This window comes from Hyaena hyaena, unplaced genomic scaffold, assembly GCF_003009895.1.
Source record: "Hyaena hyaena isolate Hyena2069 unplaced genomic scaffold, ASM300989v1 scaffold_870, whole genome shotgun sequence".
Taxonomy (NCBI): Eukaryota; Metazoa; Chordata; class Mammalia; order Carnivora; family Hyaenidae; genus Hyaena; species Hyaena hyaena.
The window spans coordinates 140,462-166,437 of record NW_024081505.1 but is presented as its reverse complement, the minus strand read 5'-3'; the positions used below and the strand labels follow the sequence as shown (position 1 = coordinate 166,437).

At 37.5% G+C, this 25,976-nt stretch overlaps 1 protein-coding gene across 2 annotated transcripts in view; it reads left to right on the top strand.

Annotated features, from left to right (window-relative positions):
- Window positions 1–25,976, top strand: part of ARMC8 (armadillo repeat containing 8) — a 107,265-nt gene that overhangs the window by 63,077 nt on the left and 18,212 nt on the right. For both annotated transcript variants that reach the window (XM_039220215.1, XM_039220216.1), the window contains 5 exons: window positions 15,492–15,574; window positions 15,887–15,968; window positions 19,662–19,748; window positions 22,665–22,757; window positions 25,826–25,975. In XM_039220215.1, coding sequence (XP_039076146.1) covers window positions 15,492–15,574; window positions 15,887–15,968; window positions 19,662–19,748; window positions 22,665–22,757; window positions 25,826–25,975 — 495 coding nt within the window. The remainder of the gene's footprint in view (window positions 1–15,491; window positions 15,575–15,886; window positions 15,969–19,661; window positions 19,749–22,664; window positions 22,758–25,825; window position 25,976) is intronic.

Below are 25,976 nucleotides of genomic sequence, written 5' to 3'. Positions count from 1 at the left end.
AGAGAGAGAAGTATGGAATACCTGTAGGTTTATTGAAATAAATTGAAAAGGAGCCATTATTAAAGAAAGTTGAAATAATAGATGAGATATGTGAGTAGCTTTGATTTAAAAATCAGTGTAAAAAACACAACTAAGCTGAATGTTTTCCATGTAGCCTCAATTTAGTTCAGTTAACAAGATGTTTTTGACTTGAAGTGTTTTAGTAAGTATCTATGAAAATCCCTTTTGACACTTCTAAGCTTTCATTTATCATCTGTTACTTCAAGGGAAACATACTAATGACAATTCTTTGTGTCTAAGCATGTTTTATGGATGTTGATGCTGATATGTTTCATTCAGTTTAGGTACATGGTATATTGCAAGGGAAGAGGCTTTTATGGCAACTCATATAGATAAAACATTTTTTTTTTTAATTGACATGGACTGTATAACTTAAATATGTAATGATTTGTTTTGGGATGGTTATTAGGCCCATTGGAAGAAGTATTTTACCTATTCTTTTAGCTCAAGAAGGCTGTGTCATGGACTGAAAGGGAGATAGATAGATGGAACACATTGGGGGAAAGTAGGATGTCCATTTGTACTTCTTTGTACTTTTTTGTTAATAAACTATTGTTTTGGAATTAATGACTTAAATTTGTGATATCATGTTCTAGAAATACTTGGAATATAATAGTCTGATCAGTAGTCTATTAAAACTTGTATTCATAATGTGTATAATTTCCTGGCAAGGCTAAATCTTGATAATTTCTGTAGAAAGATGACAAATAAAGAATAAGTTATAATTACTATAATTTTTTTGTGTGGTAAAGAAAAGATACTGTGGCATTCTTTGTAATGGGGGTTATAGAGTTATTAGGAAGATATTTAATCCCGGGAAATTAAGTGTTTGGATAATTTACAGTTTATAGCAACTACTAAAGAGAGAAATTGTCAAATGGAAAATATATAATGATTTTGTGATAAAAATCTGCATAAAAATGATGCTTAGGAGTGGAGAATCCTTATTTTCAGTGTATAAAACATGGTAAATGATAACTCTTCCTTTGAATGCACTTATTTCTATTCCATTTTTTTGTTAAAATTATCTGGGTAGATTTTTATTTACTTCTAGTTATTTACTTTTTACACTTATGCGTTATAATGTTTGATTGTATCCTTTTTTGTGTAGATTGTTGAAGTACAATGTTTATTATTGTTTTATTTTTTAATGCAATATTTATGCTTGTCAAGGTGGAATTTCAGTTACTGAGTTAATTGAGTGGAGAATCTGTGAAAGAAATTTCAAGGACTATAGACCTGTTCTCCCTACCCCTCCAAACAAAAGCAACAAAAGGACTTTTTGTTTGTTTTAGGATAAAAATATGAAGTGTTAATTTGGTTTGAAGTTTAATTTGGCTTTTAAATTAAAAATAGGAATGTAATTCAATAAATATAGGAAATAACATACATCCCATTGCTGTATAATGGCCAGTGAAAGAAATGAGGCAGAATGAAGACAAAACTAGAGCAAAGAGGTAGAGACAGTGAAAGGTACACATAGAAATAAAGGAGAAAGATAAAGGCCTTCTCTCTTGATAGAGTTAGTCTATCTTACTGCTTCTAAAGACTTCTAAAGGCCTACTTTTCCGTTCCTCGATCCTTCTCTCCGAGGTAGACAAAATTAAGCTAAAGACTGAATATGACCTACAGGTCAGAAATTTACCACTTCAGCTTTGGAGCAGTGTTGGTGGATTCCCATTAAAAGAAATCAACTGTATAATAGTCTTTGGAACCTAATAAGCACTGAATAAATATTTGTTGAATAAATATAGAAATGAAAATATAGAAACCATACTCAGAGTGATATTTCCTTTAATATGTTTGGCTCTTTCTGTATTCTTCCATATAGAGCAAAGTTGGTATTCTGATTCCTGGCCCTGCGTTCTTTATCACTCTGTGGCATACTTAGAGGTGTCCTGATTTCCCACAGTGTCCTCTTAGAAAATGAAAGAGGGTGGAAAAGTTCTGCAGGTGAAAGTGGAAAACATTACTGTTGGCTGCAACATGAAGAGGGAGAAGCCCAAGAGAATATGAAGGACAACCACTGAGCTTAACAACTGATGTGGCCTGACCATAATGAATTTAGAATTCTAATTCAAGGATGTGGGTCAGAGAAAGCAAGGGCAGAGGTAACAATTGAGAGCTCGGTGGAAAAGGGTCCAGAATACATTAGTGGGAAGAGTACTGACAGCAATGCCAGGTAAAGATTAGCTGTAATCTCTTCTGTGGGCAAAGTCTAGTTTTTAATGGTAGCCTTTACTGCATATTAATGCTAAGAAGCATATGTTCAGTTAATGGGACAATAAAAAAATAGGAAGATACCTAACAAATTATTTCAGATAATGGCATCCCCAGTCAAAACTCCAGTCAGCAGTTAAGTCATGCAGAGGCAGTGTGGCAAATACTCCTGTAATTATGAAGCCAAATCCTTTATAACCAAAAATTCCTCTTATGAAGACCCTCACTTGATTGATAACTACTGATCATCAGTTAGGTTGGAAATATAAAAGGATTGTCTCACTTTTACTCTCTTCAAGGAACTAGAAGAACTTACCAGAAACAAAGTGTAAATTGAGGAAAACGAGAAGTAGTAATTATTATTCAAGGAAATTAGTAAACCTAATAAGATGTGATTTTTATTTTTGATAAAAATAAGACACATTACGAATGTTAAATATAGTACTTATTGTAGCCTTTGCTCCTTTGTGATATCTGAATAATGGAGCTTCTCAAAAGTTTTCCTCTTAGATTTTGAGTACTTCTATTTTAGTTGCAGATCCCTTTTAAGGACCTAGAGTGTAAGCTCCATGAGGGCAGGGATTTTTTTTGTTTTGTTTTGCTCATCACCACATTCCCAGCATTTACAGCACTGCCAGGTGCATAGTTTGCACTTAATAAATATTTGAAGAAGGAATGAATGGAAAAAAAAAAATCAGTGATTGGATAGATGGATGAGTGTACCATATTGCAAAATTGCATTCTTAAGCACTCTAAATCTAATTATATATGGCCTCTCTGTATTAAGAACTTCCATAACTTTATTAGCAGTTACACAGGTATATGAAGAGTCGAGCTTTAAAATACAGGAAATCTATCTCTGATTATATAGGCAAGGAGTTTCACTATACTAAGCCCAGAAAAAAAATGCAAGAAATTTAGGCAGACAATCCTAAGGGTGTACCTTCTCATTTTGATATAGATCAAAAAGAACATGTTTATGGTATGGTAGTTGTTTAGTTTTGAAATAATTTTTACCATTATTTCTTTGCTTTTTTTCCTGCCTTACATGTATGAGGCTAAAAAATGTATAGCATTCACAAGTATGAATCTGGACCAGTGTGCCACATCTGTGTAAAATATTATCTCTATTAATGAATGTCAGATTTTAAATTCTGCATAGATTGATTGAACTGCCCACATTGTATAAACATCGCCCAATGGGTGGAAGGAAGGGGAAAGCAGAGGTGAGGTAAAGAGCAGTAAGACATAGTGTTAAGACTCAGCATTTATAATAAAACCTCAGTAAGTCAGAGAAAAGTAAGAAATGGCCAGTAAGAATTTGCTAGGGGATCAAAGAATTATTGGGAACTAGTTAAAATGTACATGGTGATATCAATATAGCTTTCCTTCAATAGATTTGGAAATTAATATTTTTGCTATTTTTAATTTTTTCTAAATGCCTTTTGTATTTTCAAGAATTGAAAACATGAAATCTTTTAAGTTTCTGTTCTTTGTGCGAGGAAAAAAAATAATCATCTAGTCACAGGTGTTTTACATGTTATTTGTGAAGAAAGTAGCCAAGGGTGAGATGTTTTTTTCTTTTTAAACTGAACTGTTGGGGGGGGGGGAGAGGGTTGCTTTTATTTTGAAAAGGCAAAGGGAAAAAAAGGAAAACAAAAAAGGAGATGTTGTCACTCTCCATTTTTTCCTAGCACAGGAAGTTGTATCTGCAGGGTCATCGTGGTGATGATTTCTAATGTATTTAAAATATTTAGCATGGTGCCCATAGGTGCTCAATAAATGGAAACATTTGTTAGAGTATCTTAAATGATTTCATTGGAAGATTAAAAATAAACATATTTTTAAATGTATTAGAAAAGCTGAACAGCATTGGGGCATACATTTTTTGAAGTTTGCATTGAAGAAGTTTGCAGTGAAGATAGTGATTTTATGCTATAAATTTCCAAAACTGTTATTCATTCTAGTAAAAAGAATATTTGTATTTCAGAAGCATAAGCTTTTTCTATAGTTTATCTCTCATTAATGATGCTTTTTTCCCCTCTTAGATTTTTAAAATACTGGTTTTCAAAACCTTTCCTTGCTGTAGCTATAGCATGTTCTCCAAAGCACCAAATATAATTTTTTTCTTGGAGTTAAGTAGGATATTACAGTATAAATCAATAATGGGTCAGAATCATAGGTAATAGATGTCTTGAGAAAAATAAAGAGGATGGATTCTGCCTAACTTTGGTTTTCTAAGTATTACTGTCCATAGTTGCCTTCAATGTCATTTCTCCAAAGGGTCATCATTTGTATAAAATCCTATCCCAAATATAAATGTTCAAAATTTGAACAAATGTACATTCTGTATTTTTAAAGTTACAAGATTTTAAAGTATAAACATAGGTCAGTTTTTCTTAGTATCTTTCTGCTATGAAAAATTTGCCTAAGCATTTCACTTTTGAATATTTTTATCATCCATTGCAGCTTGCATTTATTACTAGTTTGTCTTCTGGGTGACAGTATGATTTTACCATGAAATTATATTTTTAAATATTTTTTGCAAAGTTGAGTAATTTTAAATGGCACAGTGTCAAATTTCTGTATTTGCCTCTGCCATGAAATTGGGCAGATGCAAGGAATTATTTCTGAGCCTTAGCCTGCATGTTGAAGCAAACGCCTTGAACATTTTGAAGGTTTTCGACGGTGCCGCAGAAGTAGCACTCTTCAGGACCTTGTCTCTTCTATTGAATAATAAAATTCATGCAGAATTCAGAATTCCTTGACTTAATCTGTGGTTAAATTGTTAGTTATCTTCTTAAGGCTAATCTACCAAAGAATTTTAAATGAACTCTACAGCATTCTTTCATGATGGTAAGTATTTTTAAAGAGTTAAGTGTGACAGCATACCAGGTTTTGCCACTTGCCCACAGTATTGAGACCGTTGGCCTTCAGCATACTGAAAGAAGCAAACCTGGGAGTGATAATGCTATGTACATAATAGAGGTATTTATAAAATGAAGTAATTTTTATTTCAGAGTTTCATTAAATGGAGACCTAAAACTGAGTATTACATTATTAGTTGTACTGTAGTTGCATTAACCAATGAGTTACAATTCTTAAAGTATGAAGTACTGGTTATTTTGTTAGTTGTTTACAATCTACTAAGACATATCTTATAAAGCAAGAAATAGGTTAAAATATGATCTTTATTTGATCTGTAGAGTGAAATTAGTAACTTAGTTGGGTTTTCAGAACATTCTTTCTGGAAATGAAAGAAATGTTTGGGGTGATACAATATTTGTGGAGTAGGAGACTTTTAGAAAATCGAGTTTGTGTTGAGGATCCAGGATCATTGGTGCTGCATGTTTCCCCATGATTATAAATCCTATAGCATAGGGCTTGGCAAACAGTACCCTGTAGGTACTTACTACCTACGTAAGAATTCTGTGACCTGTCAGTTCACAATGGTTTTTGCATTTTATGTGGTTGGTGGGGAAGAAAAATCAAAAGAAGAATATTTCCTGACATTTGTAAAGTCCATTAAATTCACATTTGTGTCCATAAAGGTTTTTCATTTTTTTCAGTTTTATCAAAATATAATTGGCAAAATATAAAGTTTTATTGGAATATAACCGTGTTGATTTATTAATGTGTTGCCTATGGCTGTTTTGCACTCAGTGGCATGTTTTGAGTACTTGGTGACACAATCATATGCCACAAAGCCTAAAGTATATGCTGTCTGGCCCTTTACAGAAAATGTTTGCCCACCTTGTGCTAGTAATGCATAGCTACAAATAAATGACCATAAACCAGTGTGGTGAAAAACTTTGCTTCCCATTTGCCTCTTTGTAATGGGCTTTGTAGAAAGATGGGGCCATACCAAAGCCAGGGGTGGGGGAGAGGTCAGCTGTCTAACTTCCTGAAAAAGAGGCATCATGAAGTGTTTATGATATGATATTATCACTGGATACTATTCTACATGTTGATTCCCTTGTTTCAATGATTTTGGCATATAATGGACCGCAGACAAATTGGATAATAGGAAATGTTATGTAGGAAATGTTATAAGATTCTGTGTATTGGTTAGCAAAGTTGCTTGAATAAGACTTTTCACCATCTCATGAGAAAAAGATCCAGTTCATGTATTAAGCAATCATCTATTCAGCTTTACAGCATATGAAGCATTCTGTTATATCATATTGGGGGGCATAAAAAATTATATAACTTAATTACATCAAGAGATAACTTATTTAGGAAACCTAATTTAGTATAACTGCTACCATTTATGGAGCATTTGCTGTGTGCTAGACACTGTGCTAAGCATTTGCATGTTATTTCCCTTAAACCTCCTATGACCCTGTGAGAGATAGCTGTTGCAGATTAGGAAATCAGCAGTGTGACCAAAGCCACCCAGGTAGTAAGTGATAGCACCTATATCATACTCCAGTCACTTACTCCAAAACCCATGCTGTTAACCATTATTTTATTCATGTAAAATTAAATACCATTACTAGAGCCAAATTATGGTATAAGATGGTGAGAAAATTCACAAGAGAATGTGTGATAGTCTAAAATAGTTGAAAATGCTATCAATTGAGAGAACTTATTAGCTGGTTGCAAACATCAGATTCAGAAAATCTATCTTTTCTCTCACATAGTTTTTGGTACAAAGTGTGTAGTGAGGTTCTTTAATTATTTCCATTTATTCATCTGGCATGTATGATATATACCTCCTCCTGTGTGCCCGGGAATGAAGAAGACTGCTGTGTACCTCTTAGGAGCTCACAATTTTTTTTTTTTTTTTTTGAGAGAGAGAGTACAAACAGGGGAGGGGCAGAGAGAGGGAGAGGGAGACACAGAATCTGAAGTAAGCTCCAGGCTCTGAGTTATCAGTGCAGAGCCTAATGCAGGGTTCAAACCCGTGAACCATGAGGTTATAAGCTGAACCAAAGTCAGACGTTTAACTGACTGAAACCACCCTAGTGCCCCTAGAAGCTCACAATTTAAAGTAGTTAAGATGAGACACTAATTGCTCTGTCAATTCCAGGACCTCATGGGTGCAATTAAAAGCATTGTCCACATTGAAAACCAATTTTATCATGATCAGTACAGCCAGATATAATTAAAATACAGCTTTACTTAAAATAGCCTATTATGAATGAGTCTGGAAGAGCCCATCTCTTATATAATAGTCCATCTCAAATAAGAGTTTATTTGGGGAAAAAAGTTTATTTGAAAGTAGCTTCACCTCCTTCCAAAATAGTGAAATCAGTTTCAGAAGTTTTGACCCACAGAATGAAGGATCTTCATATTTCTGTTCTACTACATCAGTTGGAAATGTTTTTCTAAGGGCACTGTCTAGGTGTGACCACATTCCAAACTAATGTTCTAGAAAGGAAGCATCCAGAATTAATGTCACACAGGTACTGTTTCAGCTTTTTATTTTGTAGATAGCTTCCTTATAGAATAGATTTAAACTTAAGGCAACTTTTTGTATCATCTTTTAATAGTTATCTATTGTTAGGCTATAATGTTCATAACTAAAATATATAAACTCCATAGAAGCATTATCTGGCAAATAGTAGATGCTATGCTTGTGTTTACTGAATAAATTGTGTATGTCTGGACATTAAAATTCAGTCAGCCAACATATGGGATAATTAACACTGTTGCATGCATGGCTGTTTATATAGAGGAGTAGGGGCTGAGCAGGGCCATTATTTGCACAGTTCTTAGCAGTCCCTAATTCAGATCCATGGAAAACAGTAAAAGGTGGAGAGGAAGTATCTAGTTCTGTTATTTGAATAATAATTTTTAATGGTTTTATTTATGTGCTAAAATAATATGTCAGCAGCTATTTATGTCCTGCCATTAATCTGATGATGAAGCTTTAAAAATCAAACTGTTATATGTAGAAAAATATTTTTTCCATAAAATGTTGATCTATTTTTAGACATCATAAGTATTTCTGATACAGTGTGTTTGGTTTTAGGAGAAAGAGAAGTTGGGCCAAGAGAGAGCTCCCACTTCTTTCCAAAGCATAGAATAGTTTAGAAGTTTGAATATTTCTTCTAAACATTTAATATAAGTGAAAGTTACTCAGCTATTAAGAGAAAAAGGTCCCGAGGTAGAAATTACAAAATACAACATAAAGAGACTTAAAAGCAAGAATGAAATATAGAAGCTTTAGAATGGGCCCACTGTAAGAACCCCCTCCACTTTGTCCTCCACTCTTAAAGTGAAGTGCTACTGTTCCCATTGGGCCTACAGGAGGGGTTAGGTTTTAATTTAGTTCAGTGCCTTCAGGAGAATGGAATAAAATGAGGCCCTGCAGATCAACTCTTAAGAATGTTTTGTCTTTCACTTCTCTGGCTCAGAGAAGATAACTATTTCCTCCCACCCCCTGCCTCCTAAGATCATGAAGTTAGAGAAATTTGGTATGAAAGTGGGAATAGATAGCAATTGAAGACTAAGAGAATGGAAGAGATACTTTGTAAAATGTTTACTGAGATTCCAGAATATAATATGTTGCTCAGTGATTTGTCCTAAAAGAAGCTGTGTATCTTTTAGGAGAAAAAAAAAAAGGCTTTGATAAAAACTACCCTTTATTTAAAAAATATTTGAGGAAAATGTCAGAAAATCATACATGGGAGCAGTGGCAACGATTGAATAAAATAGGCTGTGGATGGGAAGGCCTATAGTTGTCAGGCAGAACAGATGAGGCTTTTGGCCTGAGAACAGTAGAATATTCTGGTTAGTATCTGGAAGCTAGATATTGCTTCTAGAATGGAGATCAGATCATCAGGGAATTGAATGGAAAAGTCTGTGGAACTCAACTCTTATGGTTTCTTCACAGTGTTTTCTTGGCTTATCTTTTCCCCATTGGCTTCCATTCTCTCAACCTTTGACGTTTTTACCCCTAACACAAGCTAAATCATTGTTTTGTCATTTTCTTTCTTGGAGGCCTTATGAATTGTACCTGTTTTTCCCCCCATGGCAGTTCAGTTTATTAATGATGAGCTCTCTTCTATAGTATACTAATTTTTATTGGCCTAGGATGTCAGTATATAAAATGTAGTTTCCACATCACTGATAACTTTATTTTTTCTTTTTAGCACTGGTAACTTGTTAACTTCTCTTTTTCCAGTTTTCCAAGTCAAATCTCAATTGCTAAGCAAAAATCTCACTCTTAAGCACAAGTAGAGTGGAACTTACACTAGAAGTAAGAAAACCCAGTGCCGCCCTAACCCTGTTCCCATTTGCCTAGAGAACCTTGACCAGTGACTTAATCTTCCTGAATTGCAGAGACCTCACGGATGAACTAAAGAAGTTAGAGGAGTTTATTTCTAAACCTCCTTCAGATTTTAACATTTTCAACTAAAACGTTACTATACCTGTGTTTAATTCCTTCAGATAGTTAAGTCTGCTACTATCAGTGGCATTGAAAAGAGGCTTCCCAGCTGAACCTGTTTAAGAGCAGGAATTGCAGCTGCCCCTTGCTTGTTCCTTGGGAGGCCATGTGCTGTTGGGGTGTGTTTGGTTTGCTCTTTTGTTTTAATAAAGGAATTGGTGTAAGGATGTACTCAGGAATTAGAAATATTAAGTGCATTTCCATGATATGCATGGCATCATGTCTTTTGGCTAAGTATTCTGTGGCAAAATCAGTATGGACATTTCCTAAAACCTAGGGAAAGTTTGGTCTTCCATTTTTAGGACTGGATCCCTCCCCAGACACCTATTGATTCTACTTACTCCACCAAATGAGCTGGTTGTACATGCTTCTCTCATTCTAGGGTCTACCTTGTTGCTCATAGTCCGTCTCAAGTCCTTCCCAGCCTCTACTCTTTTTCTAAAACGAGTCTCTTGATTGCACTGACATCAGGCCTTGTGTTCACAGGGCTTGTCTGCTTAAAAAAAGATAAGTTTTATGAGGGGCTGGACCTTTAATAGGTGACCCCTGGGACTCCTCTACATTGACACTTACAAAAGAGTCACCATCCACACCTAGTAAGTTCATTGTCTGTTGTAGATCCTTTTTCCTTGCCAGACCTACTCTTTCTTCCTGACTTCCGTGTGCTGCATCCTGCTTGGCTGCTAGTCCATGCTGCTTTAACTAGACTCTCTGGATTTAATACCATATCTGCTTCAATCTTAGATCTGCCTCTTCTGACTTAAAAGTTTGGGTCCAAGTCTTTACTCTTTCTGGCCATTTCTCTCTTGTCATCCTCTGTTAAAACTTTCTGGAATTGAGCCTACCTGGAATTAAATTGTATTTGCTTGGCCATTATGCACAGTAGCATAAATAATTGACATTAAGAAAATACCCACTTTATCATCCAGCTCGCTTGACTCCAAGACCACCCACTTTGAGCTATCTGTGAAGTTTCTTGACACCACTAAGAATCTGCCTGTTTTTCACAATTAGCCTGTTTTGGTCATAGTTCAAGGTCCAATCTGAAGTTGCGAGTACCTGGAAAATGCTTCATCATGGGTCATGCTGGAAGAATCGTTGGGTCTTGCTTTTAATTCTCCTTTTCCAGTTTTTCATATGCTCTGAGAAAAAGATGGTATGTGACTTGGCCACAACTAAGGTATGAGTCCACCAGAGCTCATGGGAGGCTGGGGAATTCTTTTGTAAGCCAAGGCCATTTTCATCATATTAACATTCTCATGTGTGCCATGAATCTTAGGATTATCTGGGTTCTGCCTTTCCCCCAATAACCTTCTGAGCTGACTACCTTTGTCTCCCACAGGTCATAGGGTTCTCCTATTCCATTGATAGAGGTGTCAGATCTTCGTCTACCTCTGCAAGAGCCACAATGACCAAGAAAAAAGCTTAGCAAAAGCCATGTAGTCAGGAGGACTAAAGGCACCAGCAGAGAAATACATAGTGCCTGGTCCATTGACCTAAAACTTGATCAGTTTAGGATACAGCATTTTTATATGAGTTAATTCCGAAGTTAGATTTACAACCCAGGCCCCTACTCCTGGAAGAGCAGATAAAGAGATATGGTGCTTCCACTCTGAAGATTCATCCACTACTTGTATTCCTGATCAGGCACATGTCTGTGTAACAGAGGGCACTCCCTTCCTTCCTTCCTTCCTTCCTTCCTTCCTTCCTTCCTTCCTTCCTTCCTTCCTTCCTTCCTCCCCCTCCCCCCCTTTTTTTAAGCAAATTCAACAAGCAATGCCACAGGGCATATTTGCTGAACTATGGCTGGGGAATCTCCAACAAGAACCTTGAGGCAGAACAATTTCAAGCTTCACTTGGCATTGCTCATATAGGCTGGAAAGACCTCCGATCCTTTGCAGGGGGTAGGAATTGGCTCTCCAGCGTTATCAAGGCTTTGTAGCGCAGTACCGAAGTTGTTGAAAGGCACCATGGAGAATGTGTTTTATTGTGCTTGGCTTTCTAACCCTAGGTCTGAAAAGTTACCTGGTGCTGTTAGGCCTTCATATGGGTCAGGGCGCTATGGCAGTAGCCAATGCTAACTCCTTCCCAGCTGACGTGAAAATTTTTTCTCTGAATTAGATTCCAAACCTTTCTCTGCCCTGTAATCACATTTTAATCTTCATTTTGGTTAGTGTATTCACTGTCATGCTCCTTTTATCCCTGCACAGATGACCTCAGTACCCTCAAGAATACAAAACCACAGTTTGATCGTGTTGCTCATTCATATAGGCCTTTAGGATACCTTTGTGGATTGAATCCTAGGTTCACATTCTTGGTTTGCATTATTTTCATCCTCACTTTCTGATTTTGCATTATTTTGCTCCAAGACTGATATCTTGATGGAGAAGGTAGACCAGGCACTCAAATCTCAAATAGTGGGCTTTCCAGAACTTGAGCAGCACCGTCCCCCCTCCCCCCCCAACAAGTTTGGAAATAAATCCAGGCCTCCTACTGCAGACATTTGAATAGACTGTAATCTCAAAAGGGTCACCTTGTACCTGAAAGAGAAGGTACCTCCAGATAGTCCTACTGCTTTATATCCTAACACAGGAGAAAGGTTTAGCAGCCAGAATATAGCTATTCTCCATCTACAAAATACCATCCAGCACACCCCCAGGAAACTTAAAGCATGAAGCTCTGCTGTAATGTTACAATGATTGGCTGCTCGCATAGTTCTCCACTGTCTGCTTGTTTAATCCTCAGTATTTCTGGTAAGGCCATTATGGCCATTTCCCAGCCAATAGTAAAACAACCCAGTCTGAGATTGGATGTTTTTCCTACTTAGCATTTGCAGATGCTTAATTCACTCTGTCTGCCTTAAGCTGTATGGCCCCTGTCATCCCTAAATGCTTTTGCTAACATAGACTCAAGTGCCATAGCACTCATTAAGTAGTTCATTGCACTTGCTTATCCTACATTATAAGTTGGGTGGGAACAAGGGCTTTCTCTACTTCACCATTTTATCTTCAAGTTTTAAAACCATGCCTGCCTAGCGTTCAGTGGGCACTCGGATATTTGCTGAGTAAATAAGTAAATATGGGCATGGAAGCAGGAGCTGTGCCCTTACTTGCCTTCTCCCTGATTTTGACCTCTTGTCTAAGTATACCAGTACTGTCTTGTCTCCTATACTTTACCTTGCTTCCCATGTCACTTCTGAACAATGTGATAATTTTGCCCAGTCTAACATGATTTTGGGGGTAGATAAAATAATCATTGTTCTTTCCCCTCATTTTACTGAAGATCCCAGGGAGGTCAAGTGAGTTGATCACGATTATAGAGCAAATCTATATACCTAATAATTGCTACCCTTGTTCCTTGGCAAATTTCCATCTTTGATTGGATATGGCCATTAAACATTATCTAGAAGTCTCTTTCAACTCTTGCCCATAATCAGGTTTCCTGAGCACCTGCAGCCAGTCTAAAAACTAATCTTGTCTCCAAAATACTCAGCTCTTGGAGAGTAATCATATGCTCCCACTTCTCGCTGCCACTACTTTATTCTTGGACTAACGAATCCTAGATTGGGGATTATCAAGATGATTCTGAAGTCACAGCATTGTCATTTATGTAGGGTGAGAGATGAGCAGAGCCTTGGGACATGTGACCATTTAAGGAAGGGAAGGGGTGAGAGGACTGTAGCTTAAAGAGGTTAAAGTTTGGGCACTTGTGTCTTTTAAGTCAAGGTGGAAGTGGATGGTGGGGTAGGCTGTCAAGGATCCGGTGGGGTGGGGCAGAATAAAGATGCAAGAAAGAGGTATGGAAAGTAATTTCTGGATCAGTGTGGAAGAGCTTTGAGCTTGAAGTACCTAACTTCAGCAAGAGTGAAGAAGAGAAATATTGGAGCCATATTAGTGAGAAGTAGGAAGTTGTGTCCCAGGAAGAAAGCACAGTTCCTGCAAAAATGAGGTGGGCACAGAAGGACTTAGGGCATGGGGAAGTGGGAAGAATTTGAAGTAGGAAGTAACCATCCTAAGGGATATGGGAATCTCCTGTGGGTCAGTGCAGGGCTGATGGACCAGCAGTGAAGGTCCCGCCAGGTGGGATAGCGTACACTGAGACCAGGCTGCTAGGTTTGGTGACTTCCGTTGTAGTATCAGTGGTCTGGAATCTGAAGCAGGAATGAGTGGTGGAAGGACAGTGAAATGGGGAATCTGCCTACTAAGTGGAGTATCTGAGCAGGGCTTACAGGTCAGGGAGCAAGGTCTGTGAGGGTCAAAAAGAGTAGATAGAAAGGAGCTGAGGGGCTAGAAGTGACAGGACAGGATGATGTGCGTAAAGGTAGGGGTGAGATTAGATATGGTCTGGGGAGAGGAGTAGATGGATATGTATGTTTTCTTCTGTCACTTTGAAACCTGCAAATTGATGCATAAAAATTACCATTCCTCTCTGTAGCTAAAGTATGGTTCCGTGTTCTTAGTAGTTGGTGGTATTCTCCCTACCGCTGTTAATTTCAACATGGTTTCTCTTCCCATTTAGCTAGAGATTTCCCACCCCCTCCTGTTCTGAGGTCAGCCTTCTAACTCTTGTCATTTTGGTCTAGCTCAGTGATCCTTACTTAGCCTTGGCTGCACACTGGACCTTGCCTAAGGAGCTTAAAAACAAAACAAAACAGAACAAAACAAAACAAAAAACAAGTGCCTGAGCTCTGTTCCACAAAATCTGTTTTAATTAGCCTGAGATTTTTTTTTTTAAGCTCCCCAGGTTGATCTTTCCACATGTTCTCCCAGCCCTTCTCCTAGCCTGGTGTTCTCCCAAGTGGGAGTAATGGCTTCCATTAATGTGTCACTCTTGTTGGGGCCAACCTTGTGAACACAGGAGTGCTTCTGTAGCCACAACCATACCACAAGCATCGCTAAGCATCAGGACTCTGGAGTCAGATGCCTGGGTTCCTCTCAGCTTTGTAATGCCAGGCAAGCTCTGTGTCATCTAGAATCCTCAATTTCCCAATATGCTGATGAGAATAATCATAATAATACCTGAAAAAGGCATTAAATCAGATAATGTAATAAGCTTATTAGCACAATGCCTAGCACATAGATGTACTTAACAAATATTAGTTGTTAACATTTTTGTTGGGATTATATTAGCATTGTTTCTAATATGTGGTTTTTCCATAGGACCACACAAATTAAGTTTAATTTCTTCCAAACAGTATTTATTTTGTATCTATACATTGCTTAATGAAGGAAAATTATAGGCTATTTTGCTTTTAAATTAAAAAAAAAAAAACCTACCAACTTTGTAACTGCATAACAAGACTTAGAGTTATAGTAAAAAGATGCCAGGAGTTACTTTTCTGAATATTTAGCTTCCTTTCCACTTGCGTGGTAAGAAAGTAGCCACAGGGTGGCTCTGTCAGAAACTTGCAGATTTCATTTCATAAAGGGCTGAGTGTGGATCACAATTTTTCTAGAATCTCACTCTGGCAGGAACCTGCCCAATGATAATTCAGTTATCTCGTTTACTTTTTCTCAATACTATTTATGCAATATTTATGCCACGTTGTTATTGTTCTCAGTGTTTTAAAAAATAAACAAACATAATCTGCCCCCTTAATGCCTATCATTCAGTCTGGCAGGTCCCTAGTGGGGTAGTCCTACCTTGCTGATGAGCTAGCTGCCTGCCCCCACCACAGAATGATTGTTCCAGAGGTTGAAACTCTTGCTAAAAACAACATTAAATGTCTAATGGGTGTTAACATACTTGCATTTACAAGCAGTGAAATTTGTCCTCTTCGTGTTGTTATTTATGCAGCATTAACCTTTTTCTCCAGATCATTGAGACTGAAAATATGATGGACCGAATTGTGACTGGCTTGTCTGAGTCTAGTGTCAAGGTGCGGTTAGCTGCCGTCAGGTATGAGCTTTAAATGGTCTGAATAAAAACCCTTTGCTGTGTGTTTAACCTGTTTCCTTTCCGGACCTTCACTGAGTAAGCGCAGAATCCAAATGTTACTCAAAAGTATTCTCAGGTGAACTCTTACAGTGTGTATCATCATTTACCAGAGAAGGTAGCCTGAAAAGCCCGTGAAGTCCTGAAGTAGTTGAATTAACAATGTCTATTGATATACTTGAAGTGCATATTAGTAATTAGTGAAATGCCAAGCAGTGTGTTTGAAAAGTAAAAGTTTTGGCTTCTTTTGAAGCTAATTTTGATTGTTCTTTGTAGATGTTTGCACAGTTTATCTAGATCTGTGCAGCAGCTTCGAACCAGTTTCCAGGATCATGCAGTGTGGAAACCTTTAATGAAGGTAAGGAGAAAGCAGCAAGTAGCACCCGTTCTCACAGAGCCTTTCATGAGCTGAGGTAGCCGACCGCCCTCCCAGGTCTAGGAGGATGGCCGATGTTTGTGTAAAGCATTTTGAATATTTATCTCCTCAAATCTGATGTTCTAAGCATCTTGAGGTCTGCTGAACGTGTTTCCGGGGTCAGCATCTCAAGTGTGACAGGGAAGCAGGTGCCTAGTTTTCTTTTCTTAAATAAAACTTTAGTTTCTCATCTTATCTCCCTGTATGTTTGGTACTACCCTTTAGACTTGGTCCAGAGTCTTTGTAATTTTTAGTTATAAGAAGGAAAGGAATCAGCCATTTAGAGATATAACTTGTTCTTAGTCTTTTGGGAATCCCTGGATATTTTTTTACCACAGTGTTATCATCTGCTTCTCTACACCAACATAACTTCGTTGGTCTTATAGCTTTCCTTGAGGGCCAAAAACAAAAAAGTGGCTTATGCCAAAGAACTTCGAGTCAAGACTTAAATTAGGCATCAGGTTGCTGAAGATGTTACCCCCTGATACATTACAGAACCATAGGTCAGCTTGGTCTCTGGTCCATCTTTCTTTGGTTTTTTTTTTGTTTTTTTTTTAAGTGATCATACACCTTTCATTTAATTGATGAAATTTTTTATTTACGCTTTTGGTTTTTGTTTTGTTTTTCAGTAACTACTATGAAAATCTCTGGGCACAGTAAGGCTACCAAAAATTTTCACTACAGACCTCTTGCTCTCATCTTAAAGCTTCAGGTTACAGTAGGGACTTCATTGTGGTAGAAATAGTCAGGGGAGGCTTCAGGCAGGAAAAATATGAGGTGGGCTTTGAGGGGAAAAAAGACGGCAGGAGGATTTTCCAGAGGGAGGAATGTCATGAGCAGAAACAATATGTATGATCTGTGCGGGAAGCATAAGGATGTCTTCATAACTGTAGTAGAGGGGGTGGGGTATGAGCTCCATGGTCGGACCAGTGCTCTCTTCAGGAAGGCTGTTTTGCAATGGGCACTCTTGTTCTTAGATTGCATCTTTTTCATAGTAGCATAATATGGATTTATTGATTCGGTCCATTCAAGATTTACTTTTTAACGTTTATTTAGTTTTGAGAGACAGAGAGAGACAGAGCATGAGCAGGGGAGGAGCAGAGAGGGAGATACAGAATCTGAAACAGGCTCCAGGCTCCAAGGTTTGAACTCACTGACCGTGAGATCATGACCTGAGCTGAAGTCAGACACTTAACCAACCGAGCTACCCAGGCGCCCCTCAAGATTATTTTTTAAATGCTCTCCTGTTTCCCAAAATAACTTCCAAATATTTCCTCTGGAGCCATTTTCTCTAATTCCTTGGCTCAATACCCCTCTATCATATGAATCAGAAATGGAACAAGCTATTTCTAGCTAGTTCTACCTGGGCAAAGGTTTGGTGAGCAGTCTAGAAGGATTCCATACACTTAGGTACATGTGAGTATAGTTATTATCACTACTGTTTTGTTGTACAAAGTATAATATTAAAAGCTTGGAAGTAAATCAGTGAATTATTTCAGATATTTTTAGGTTTCTCTTAGCTCAAAGGCTGTTGTCATAGCTATTGATTTTTTCCCCTTTTGCTTTGCTATGTTTTCAACTATTGGTTAGCAAACTACAGAAGAATAGGCATTTGATTTTAATTAAAATTTTTATTTGTGATTATTTTTTGTCCTTATTTTGGTGAAATTCTATTTGCTCAGTGTTAGATGTCTGCTTCTGAATTTCAGTGTTATATATTATAGTGCACTGAGTAAATGCTTTTAAAATTTTCATAGAATCTGTTCTGTTTTAGTTTATCATTGTTACCTCATTTGAAAATAAAACTTGGTAAAAATACATTAGTCTCTATATAACGAGTAATTTTTTTTCAACAAGTAATATTTTTAAAATGAATTATATAAGCAAAGCAACTTTGTAAAGCCTTGGTAGGCACTTAGGTATTTCAGCCAATGATTCTAAGTAGTATAATTCTGCAAAATGATTGTTTTTCTTTATTCATATTCCCTGGGCACCCCTTTTGTGCACTGTCTTTCAGTTGATAGGGGCCAGGATAAATTAGACCATAGATAGATGAGTCCTTCAAGAAGCTTAAATTTGTTAATAAGCAAAGGAGATTGGCCTGGGTATACAAAGAATTTGAATAGTGGGCAGTAATAATGGTCCTAGCTAAAGGTCACAGACAAAAGCAGTGGGTGTTCAGAGGAGGATAGAACAACTTCTGACTGGAAGGTCTTCAAGGGGGCTTCTGGAATGGGGATGGGCTTAAAGGGCGGGTAGGGTGTGTATCTGAGGGATATAGGAAGGGCATGGCAAGGGAAGATACAGGATCTCAGAGGGGATTGTGGCAAACACAGAGATCAGGGTGCACAGTATATGAGATTTGATCTTCATCAACATCCACTAACAGTTCACAGGAGAGTTAAAATGTGGGGTCTTAAAAGAACTATTTCTGTTTTGTAGTTCTTGCTTATTCTTGGGAACTTCAGACTTGATTTAGGTGAAGAAAGCAGATAATATGTTTAACTTTCTGAATTTTTTTGTGATGATCCATTTCCAGTTTGCATAACTAGAGCTTCTAAGATTCCTTTTGGGATCATGAGTCCGATCCTGATCTGATCCCTAATGCAGAGGATTTAGTTGAAGTGGATATTCCGTATAAGTGGTGATGTTTCTGAAGCCTTCACTCTTAGAATCTGGAAACAACAGGTTCTGATAATAGCTAATGGTGACTAACACTTGTCATTGTGCTTTCTTGTGCTCTGAGTTCAGCCAGAATCCATGGCGGTTAGTGTACTTCATACCTGCTCTGTGCTGGATAATAACAGTTATGACAATAAATTAACTTTTTAAAAACTTGCATTACTATGTGCCAGTTACCGGTCTAAAATTTTTTCATATGTTAATTCTCACAACAATACCATTATCCCCATTTTATAGCCAAGGAATTAGTATACTTAGTATAGGAACTGAAATTTGCATTCAGGCAGTCTGTTCTTTACTCCCATGTTATTTTGCTTCCCTTAACATTCACCACATCACATTTAGTCTTCAAAAGTTCTACCAGGGAGGTGCTGTTTTCCTCAATTCAGAGACTCAGAGAGGTTATTTCTTATGCTCAAGTTTACACATCTAGTAAGTGGAGGAGGTTTGGGACCAGGGCTGTGATTCCAGTCCTGAAAACCAGTCCCCACGTTGCCCTGGCTGTGTAGTAGCTTGACTCATCCACGCTCTTGGTCAGACAGGTCTTTTTAGGGACACATCAGAACTTTTCAGGCCCTGAGGCAACTTTGTGATTTCATAAATGGCCTGATGTGATGGAGTAAATTGAGCTAAGCTGTCCCAAAGCTGTCCCATGGTATTCACACTTGTCATATAGAGCACCCTCTCCCTGACTTATGTTTGTCTCTTTCTCTGCAGCACCTGCCCTCATGGTAGTGGGGCTGTAGCTTCTCCTGCAAGATAGGTGAGAGGGCCTTAGTCATAATTAGAGCACCAGGTAGAATTTGACATGCTCTCGAGTGGATATCTCCTACCTCTTTCTCCAATATGAAAAGTCAAGTTGCAAGATAAATTGCGTTTGGTTCTCATTTGTTCTTATGATCTCCCCTTCATTGTCCCAAACCATTAATAGCATCCCTTTTTTAAATTTCATAGGTTTTACAAAATGCACCAGATGAAATCCTAGTAGTAGCATCTTCCATGCTCTGTAATCTTCTTCTGGAATTTTCTCCAAGCAAAGAGGTTAGTATCAATTTCTCTTCCTAGACTTTGCCCAATCTAGAGCTTAGTCAAATAATTTTCACAGTAGTTAACTGAAATTTCAAGGTTGGGGTTTAAACTATTTCTGAATTGTTTGATTAGGGGTGTGCATTTTTCAAAATATGATTTTAATTTCCTGTTCTCCCTTTTCTGCCTGGTATATGCAGCTTACCTTAAAAGGTATTATAGCTTACAGTTCATCTACACTGCCCACAACTGCAAATGTAAGAAATAATTACAAAATAGGCCATTTTCAAACTGTATATATACTAAAGACTCAATTTTGTAAACCAGGATTGTAAATTATTTCAAGGAGGTAACTGCTGGTATTGGAAAATCATCTTTTTAACGTTTAATGTTAATGGCAGTTGTTTGGGGAGGGGATTGCAAGTGGGAATATTTTTTCCCTTTTATACATTTTATAAATTACTTGTGTATGTATTGTTTTTAGACTAGGGAAAACTGCAATAAACTTTAATAAAGGAGGATTATTATAGAGTTAGTTTTATTATGTAAAAATCTCTCTGGTCTGCCCAGTTGGGAGCTGAGGTTTAGCCCTATCCTTTATTTAGTAGTTTCATTTTTGTTGGGTAACACCTGTGGGCTTCTGACTGTAATTAGGAAGGCATTTAGTAACAAGGTGGAGGCTCAGAGACAGCTGTTCAGCCAGCAGAAATTTTGGAACAAATGGGGAGAGACTGGAAGTTACTCTGAAGGAAGAGAAAGTCTAGACAGGATGCCAGAGTTTCCATCTGTTTTCCTCTGCCCTAGTGGTGGGGTTCTTGGCAGGATGAAGATCTGGTTGTAGCCAGTACAATAATACCATTAATCATCCCAAACAGCTCTTAGGTTACCTCAGATCTACCTTCAGAGTATATAGACAGGGCCTGGTTAGAAGTAAGGTAGATGAGCTCAGGCATAGGATCATTAATGTGATTGATTTCTTTTTTTTTTTATTTTTTTTTATTTTTTATTTTTATTTTTTTTAAATGTTTTATTTATTTCTAGGAGAGAGACAGCATGAGTAGGGGAGGGTCAGAGAGAGAGGGAGTCACAGACTCTGAAACAGGCTCCAGGCTCTGAGCTGGCAGTCAGCACAGAGCCCGACGCGGGGCTCGAACCCACGAACCGTGAGATCATGACCTAAGCGAAAGTCGGAAGCTTAACCAACTAAGCCACCCAGGCGCCCCTGATTTCTTTTTTTAATTTTAACTTTTTTAAAGTATATTTTGAGAGAGAGAGTGCGCATGCACATGTGCATGAGCAGGGGAGGGGCAGGGAGAGATGGAGGGAGAGAATCCCAAGCAGGCTCTGTTCTATCCATGAGGAGCAGGGCACGAACTTATGAACCATGAGATCATGACCTAAGCCAAAATCAAGAGTCAGTGCTTAACCGACTGAGCCACCCAGGTGTCCCCATTTTTATATATTAAAAATAAACTGGACCCTAAACTACAAGGGAAGAAAATGCTATAAAAGCATTTATTAGGCCAGTTGACAAAATTGACATATGGGCTATAGATTTGATAAAAGTATTGTTTTAATGTTAACTTCTCTGCATTTGGTAACTGTTCTATGGTTATCTAAGAGAACATCCTCGTACTTAGGATATACATACTGAAGGTATATGGGTATATGCATACTATGGGTATGTGCATATATATACATAAGGGTATATGCCCTACTTTCAAATGGTTCAGAAAAAGACGAATAATGTGGATATGGGCATACAGAAGGAGAGAGATAATGATAAATACAGCAAAATGTTAAACATTGTTGAATCTGAGAAAAGAATAAGTGGAAGCACCTTATATTATTCTTGCTACTTTATAAGTTTGAAGTTACTTCAAAATAAAAACACAAAACAGGAGGTGGGGAGATAGGCAGAATGGATGAAAGGGAGTGGGAGATACAGGCTTCCAGTTATGGAATGAATAAGTCTCAGCAATAACAGGTATTGTAATAGCATTATATGGTGATAGGTTGTAAGCATAGCATGATGTATATAAAAACTTGTGTGGAATCACCATGTTGTACAACTGAAACAACATAATACTTTGTGTTAACTATACTCAACAAATGTTTAAAGAGAAACAAAACCAATTTGTACAAGTGGAGGAATGCGTACCCTTTTTCAAAAATGTCTTGAAAGGCACTGCCCTTTTTCTCCCTGTGTAAGCCTGAATTGCCTAAGACAATTCTAGAATCCACTTGAAAGGTAGCCTTTTAAGCATTCTTTGGTGACAGTAAATCATTCCTCTAAGATGTGAATTTTATTTTAGAAATTATTAAACTTGTTTTCAGCCAAGTATCGTAAGAAAAGTAAGTGGTCAAGGTAAAGGATGCTATTTTAGATGTAAAACGTGATATGATAATAAAAATATGCGACCGTTTTGTTTGTACGATTCATAGGTAGTCCTGAAACTACTTCTAAAAGATGGGTCTGTGGCATGTTTGGAATAACATTGACAATTTGGAAAGAAGGTAGCTTGGTTATATAAGTTCCACCTAAGCCGCCATGTCGGCATAGTCCCAGCTCATAAAGAACCCCTGGGATACACGTGTGCACCAGGCAGGGAGTGAGCATCTCAAAGGACGGTGAGAACGAGAGTGTGGAATTAGGAATACGGCCATGTGTGAGGTTTGCAGAAACTAGCACAGCTCCAGAGTTTTTCAGAACTACATAGAAAAGAGAAATGGCTGGGACTATTGTTAGTGTTTGAATTTGTGAGAGAATAGTTGTTCTTGCCCTTCTCAAGGTAATTTTTATGTCCTTGTGAAAGTTGTTTGGCATTGGATGAGAGTAGGAAAGAAACCGTGGGCAGAGTGCCAACGTACATGCACATTTAGTCACAAACCTGACTTTAAAACTGTGCTTTTTTTCCTTTCCAATCATAGCCAATTTTAGAATCTGGAGCTGTGGAACTACTTTGTGGATTAACCCAAAGTGAAAATCCCGCTTTGCGAGTGAATGGAATTTGGGCTTTAATGGTATGTTTCACTCTTTTATATATGTCATCATTTACAAAGAGAATGGAGCTGTTATCCAAGTAAAAACTAAAGAATGTGTAATTTGAAATGTCTGAAATCTGCTTTTTAAAAAATGTTATTTTGGTCCAGTTTTCTAACGACCAAGGACCTGGAAGACTGAGTAGTCAACGTTTGGATTTGAATATAAGCAAATTGTGCAGCCACTGGGTGCCAGACTTTACCCGTTTTATTATTAAGGAAAGTGGACATGTGTTGAAGCGGACATTGAACTTGGAGACAGCAAATTTTCCTCATCATGAATATATTGATACCTGCCTCAAGCTACCTGCTCTACAAAGCCCTTTATGTCTCCTTAGCTCTTTGTAACAACTCTGAAATAAGTTAGGGAGTATTCATATTTCACAGACATGTAAACTAAAGCACAGAGTAATTAAATAACTTGCCCAGTATAACAGAATTGATGCATAAGTGCTTAATAATTTCTTAACTTCTAATAAGTAGTTTATGATAATCTAAATTATAAAGTTTTGTGACGATGATGTCAATAACCATTTTTCCATAAGATTTATTAAAATAAAATTTATTGAAATTGAAAACAGTAATCCTACATGGATTTCTTCAAATATAATTATAGTAGTTACAATTTAGTTACTATGTACCAGACACTAAGCAATGTGTTTTATCTCTAATTGTTATCTCTAATTCTTGTTTTAAGTTATATTGGTTTATATCCACTTTACAATTGGGAAACTGAGACTTGGAAGGTAAATGAATCATCTAAGTTGTCACAACTAATAAGTGATGACAAAGGTTCTGAACCTGTTTCAGACCCATATTCTTCTTCCTGTTCCATGTATATCTGCTGTCTTTTCACACAAACCTTGGCATAGAAATAATCATCTTCTTTTTTTTTTTTTTTTTTAATATTTTTATTTATTTCTAGGAGAGAGAGAGAGAGAGACAGAGTGAGCAGGGGAGGGTCAGAGAGAGAGGGAGTCACAGACTCTGAAACAGGCTCCAGGCTCTGAGCTGGCAGTCAGCACAGAGCCCGACGCGGGGCTCGAACCCACGAACCGCGAGATCATGACCTAAGCGAAAGTCGGACGCTTAACCGACTAAGCCACCCAGGCGCCCCAGAAATAATCATCTTCTAAGAAAACACTGAATCCAGTAGTTTCAGTTATTTTTCTCCTAAACTTTGCATCAGCTTTTAGCACTTCTCTTTCTTGAGACTCTTTCCCAGGACTTAGCTTTTTTTGTTTTAACCCCACTTTGTCCCCATCCCCCTTTCAACCTCCTTCTCAGGGAATATTTCCCCAGTTTCAGTTCCCAGTTTCCAATTCCCTTTACACTTGAGTTTCAGGGACTGCATCTACTGTCATGGTTTCAGCTCCCCCTAATAGAAGTTACTTTGAAATGTATATACCCAGACATCATTGTCCCTTGTTCTTCAGGTCTGTCACTTAAATGACCTGTGAGACCTCATTTGAGGCCTCCCTGACATGTACAATTGATTGCTGAAAATTGAACTTACCCTACTCCTCATCCACATTAACTGTCTTACTCTCCTCAGTCACCATATAACCAGCTGCTTTCTTCTCTGCCCACCAGATATAAAACCCTGGAATCATCTTTGGCTTGAGTCTTCTCGTTTCTTTCTTTCTTTTTTTTTTTTTTAAACATTTATTCATTTTTTTGAGAGATAGAGACAGAGTTTAGCAGGGGAAGGGCAGAGAGAGACACAGATTCCAAAGGAGGCTCCAGGCTCTGAGCTGTAAGCACAGAGCTCAGTGCGGGACTCAAACTCTCAAACCATGAGATCATGACTTGAGCTGAAGTCAGATGCTTAACTGACTGAGCCACCCAGGTGCCCCTGGCTTGGGTCTTTTCGACACTAGCCCAGTACTCTTTTCACTCTGCCATTCTACCTTGTGTCTTTAGGTAATTTCATCTTTTGCATGTCTTACTTCCTTAATTAAAAATAAGTTCCTGTAGGGCAATAACCACATCTTATAATAAGTCTGTAGTTTACAAGAGATTTTTTTTGTACCAGAAGTTGATTTATGAGTTATTTGGAATTCGCTGTGATTTTATATTCTTCCAATGTGTTGTTATAGCTTTAGGTTCATAATGTGTCCAGAAAGGAGAGAAAGGAGCAAAATAGACACCAGCCATCTGAGGTTGCTAGTAAAACCTCCTACCCATTGGACAGTTCCCCGTATAATATAACCCAACCATATCAACACCTAACATAGTATTATGAACACAGTAGGAGTTTCAGTTCTGGTAAAGTTAACAAAATTCACTACTAACTTTCACCCATAATAAGGGAGTCCTTTTTAGTCACTCTCAAAATGGGTGGCACAGTATAGTTATTAGCAGTAATTTTGTTATTAAAGTACACAGAAGGCAACTTGATAACCAGAAGGATTTCTCAAAAGTAACCAAGCTCAGGGGCACCTGACTGTCTTAGTCAATTGGCATCGGACTTTGGCTCAGGTCATGAAATCACAGTTCGTGAGTTCAAGCCTCACATCAGGCTCTGTGCTTTTAATTCAGAGCCCACTTCAGATCCTCTGTCCCCCTCTCTTTGCCCCTTCCCTACTTGTACTCTATCTCTCAAAAATAAATTTAAAAAATAAAAATTAAAAAAAACAAAAGTAACCAAGCTCATAGGTACAGATTGGTGGTTGCCAAAGGCAGTGGTGGGAGAAATGGGTGGACTGTTTTTTTGCTTGTTTTTTTTCTTTTTTTAGTCTAAATAAATTGAATATTTTTTTTAAACTAACAGATTTTGTATTTATTTGTTGAATCTTAAGACATTCGAATGCCCATATCAGGAAGTGGTCATATTCCTTATACAGGAGTGGATATAGGAGTGATAGTTATCTTTCTCTTGATAGTCAGAATTAATAGATGATTAACAGGAATCAGAAAAATAATTTGACTTAAACTTAAGGATTTCTCCAGCTTCTGTTTGTACTCTGAAAATTATCAGAGTTACTATTAAAATATAATTTAATAAAGCAAATTATACATGATTCTTGAAACTTCTTTAATCCTTTCAGAATATGGCATTTCAGGCTGAACAAAAAATAAAAGCAGATATTTTACGAAGCTTGAGTACTGAACAGCTATTCCGGTTATTATCAGATTCAGATTTGAATGTACTGATGAAGACATTGGGACTTCTTAGAAATCTTCTCTCTACTCGGCCTG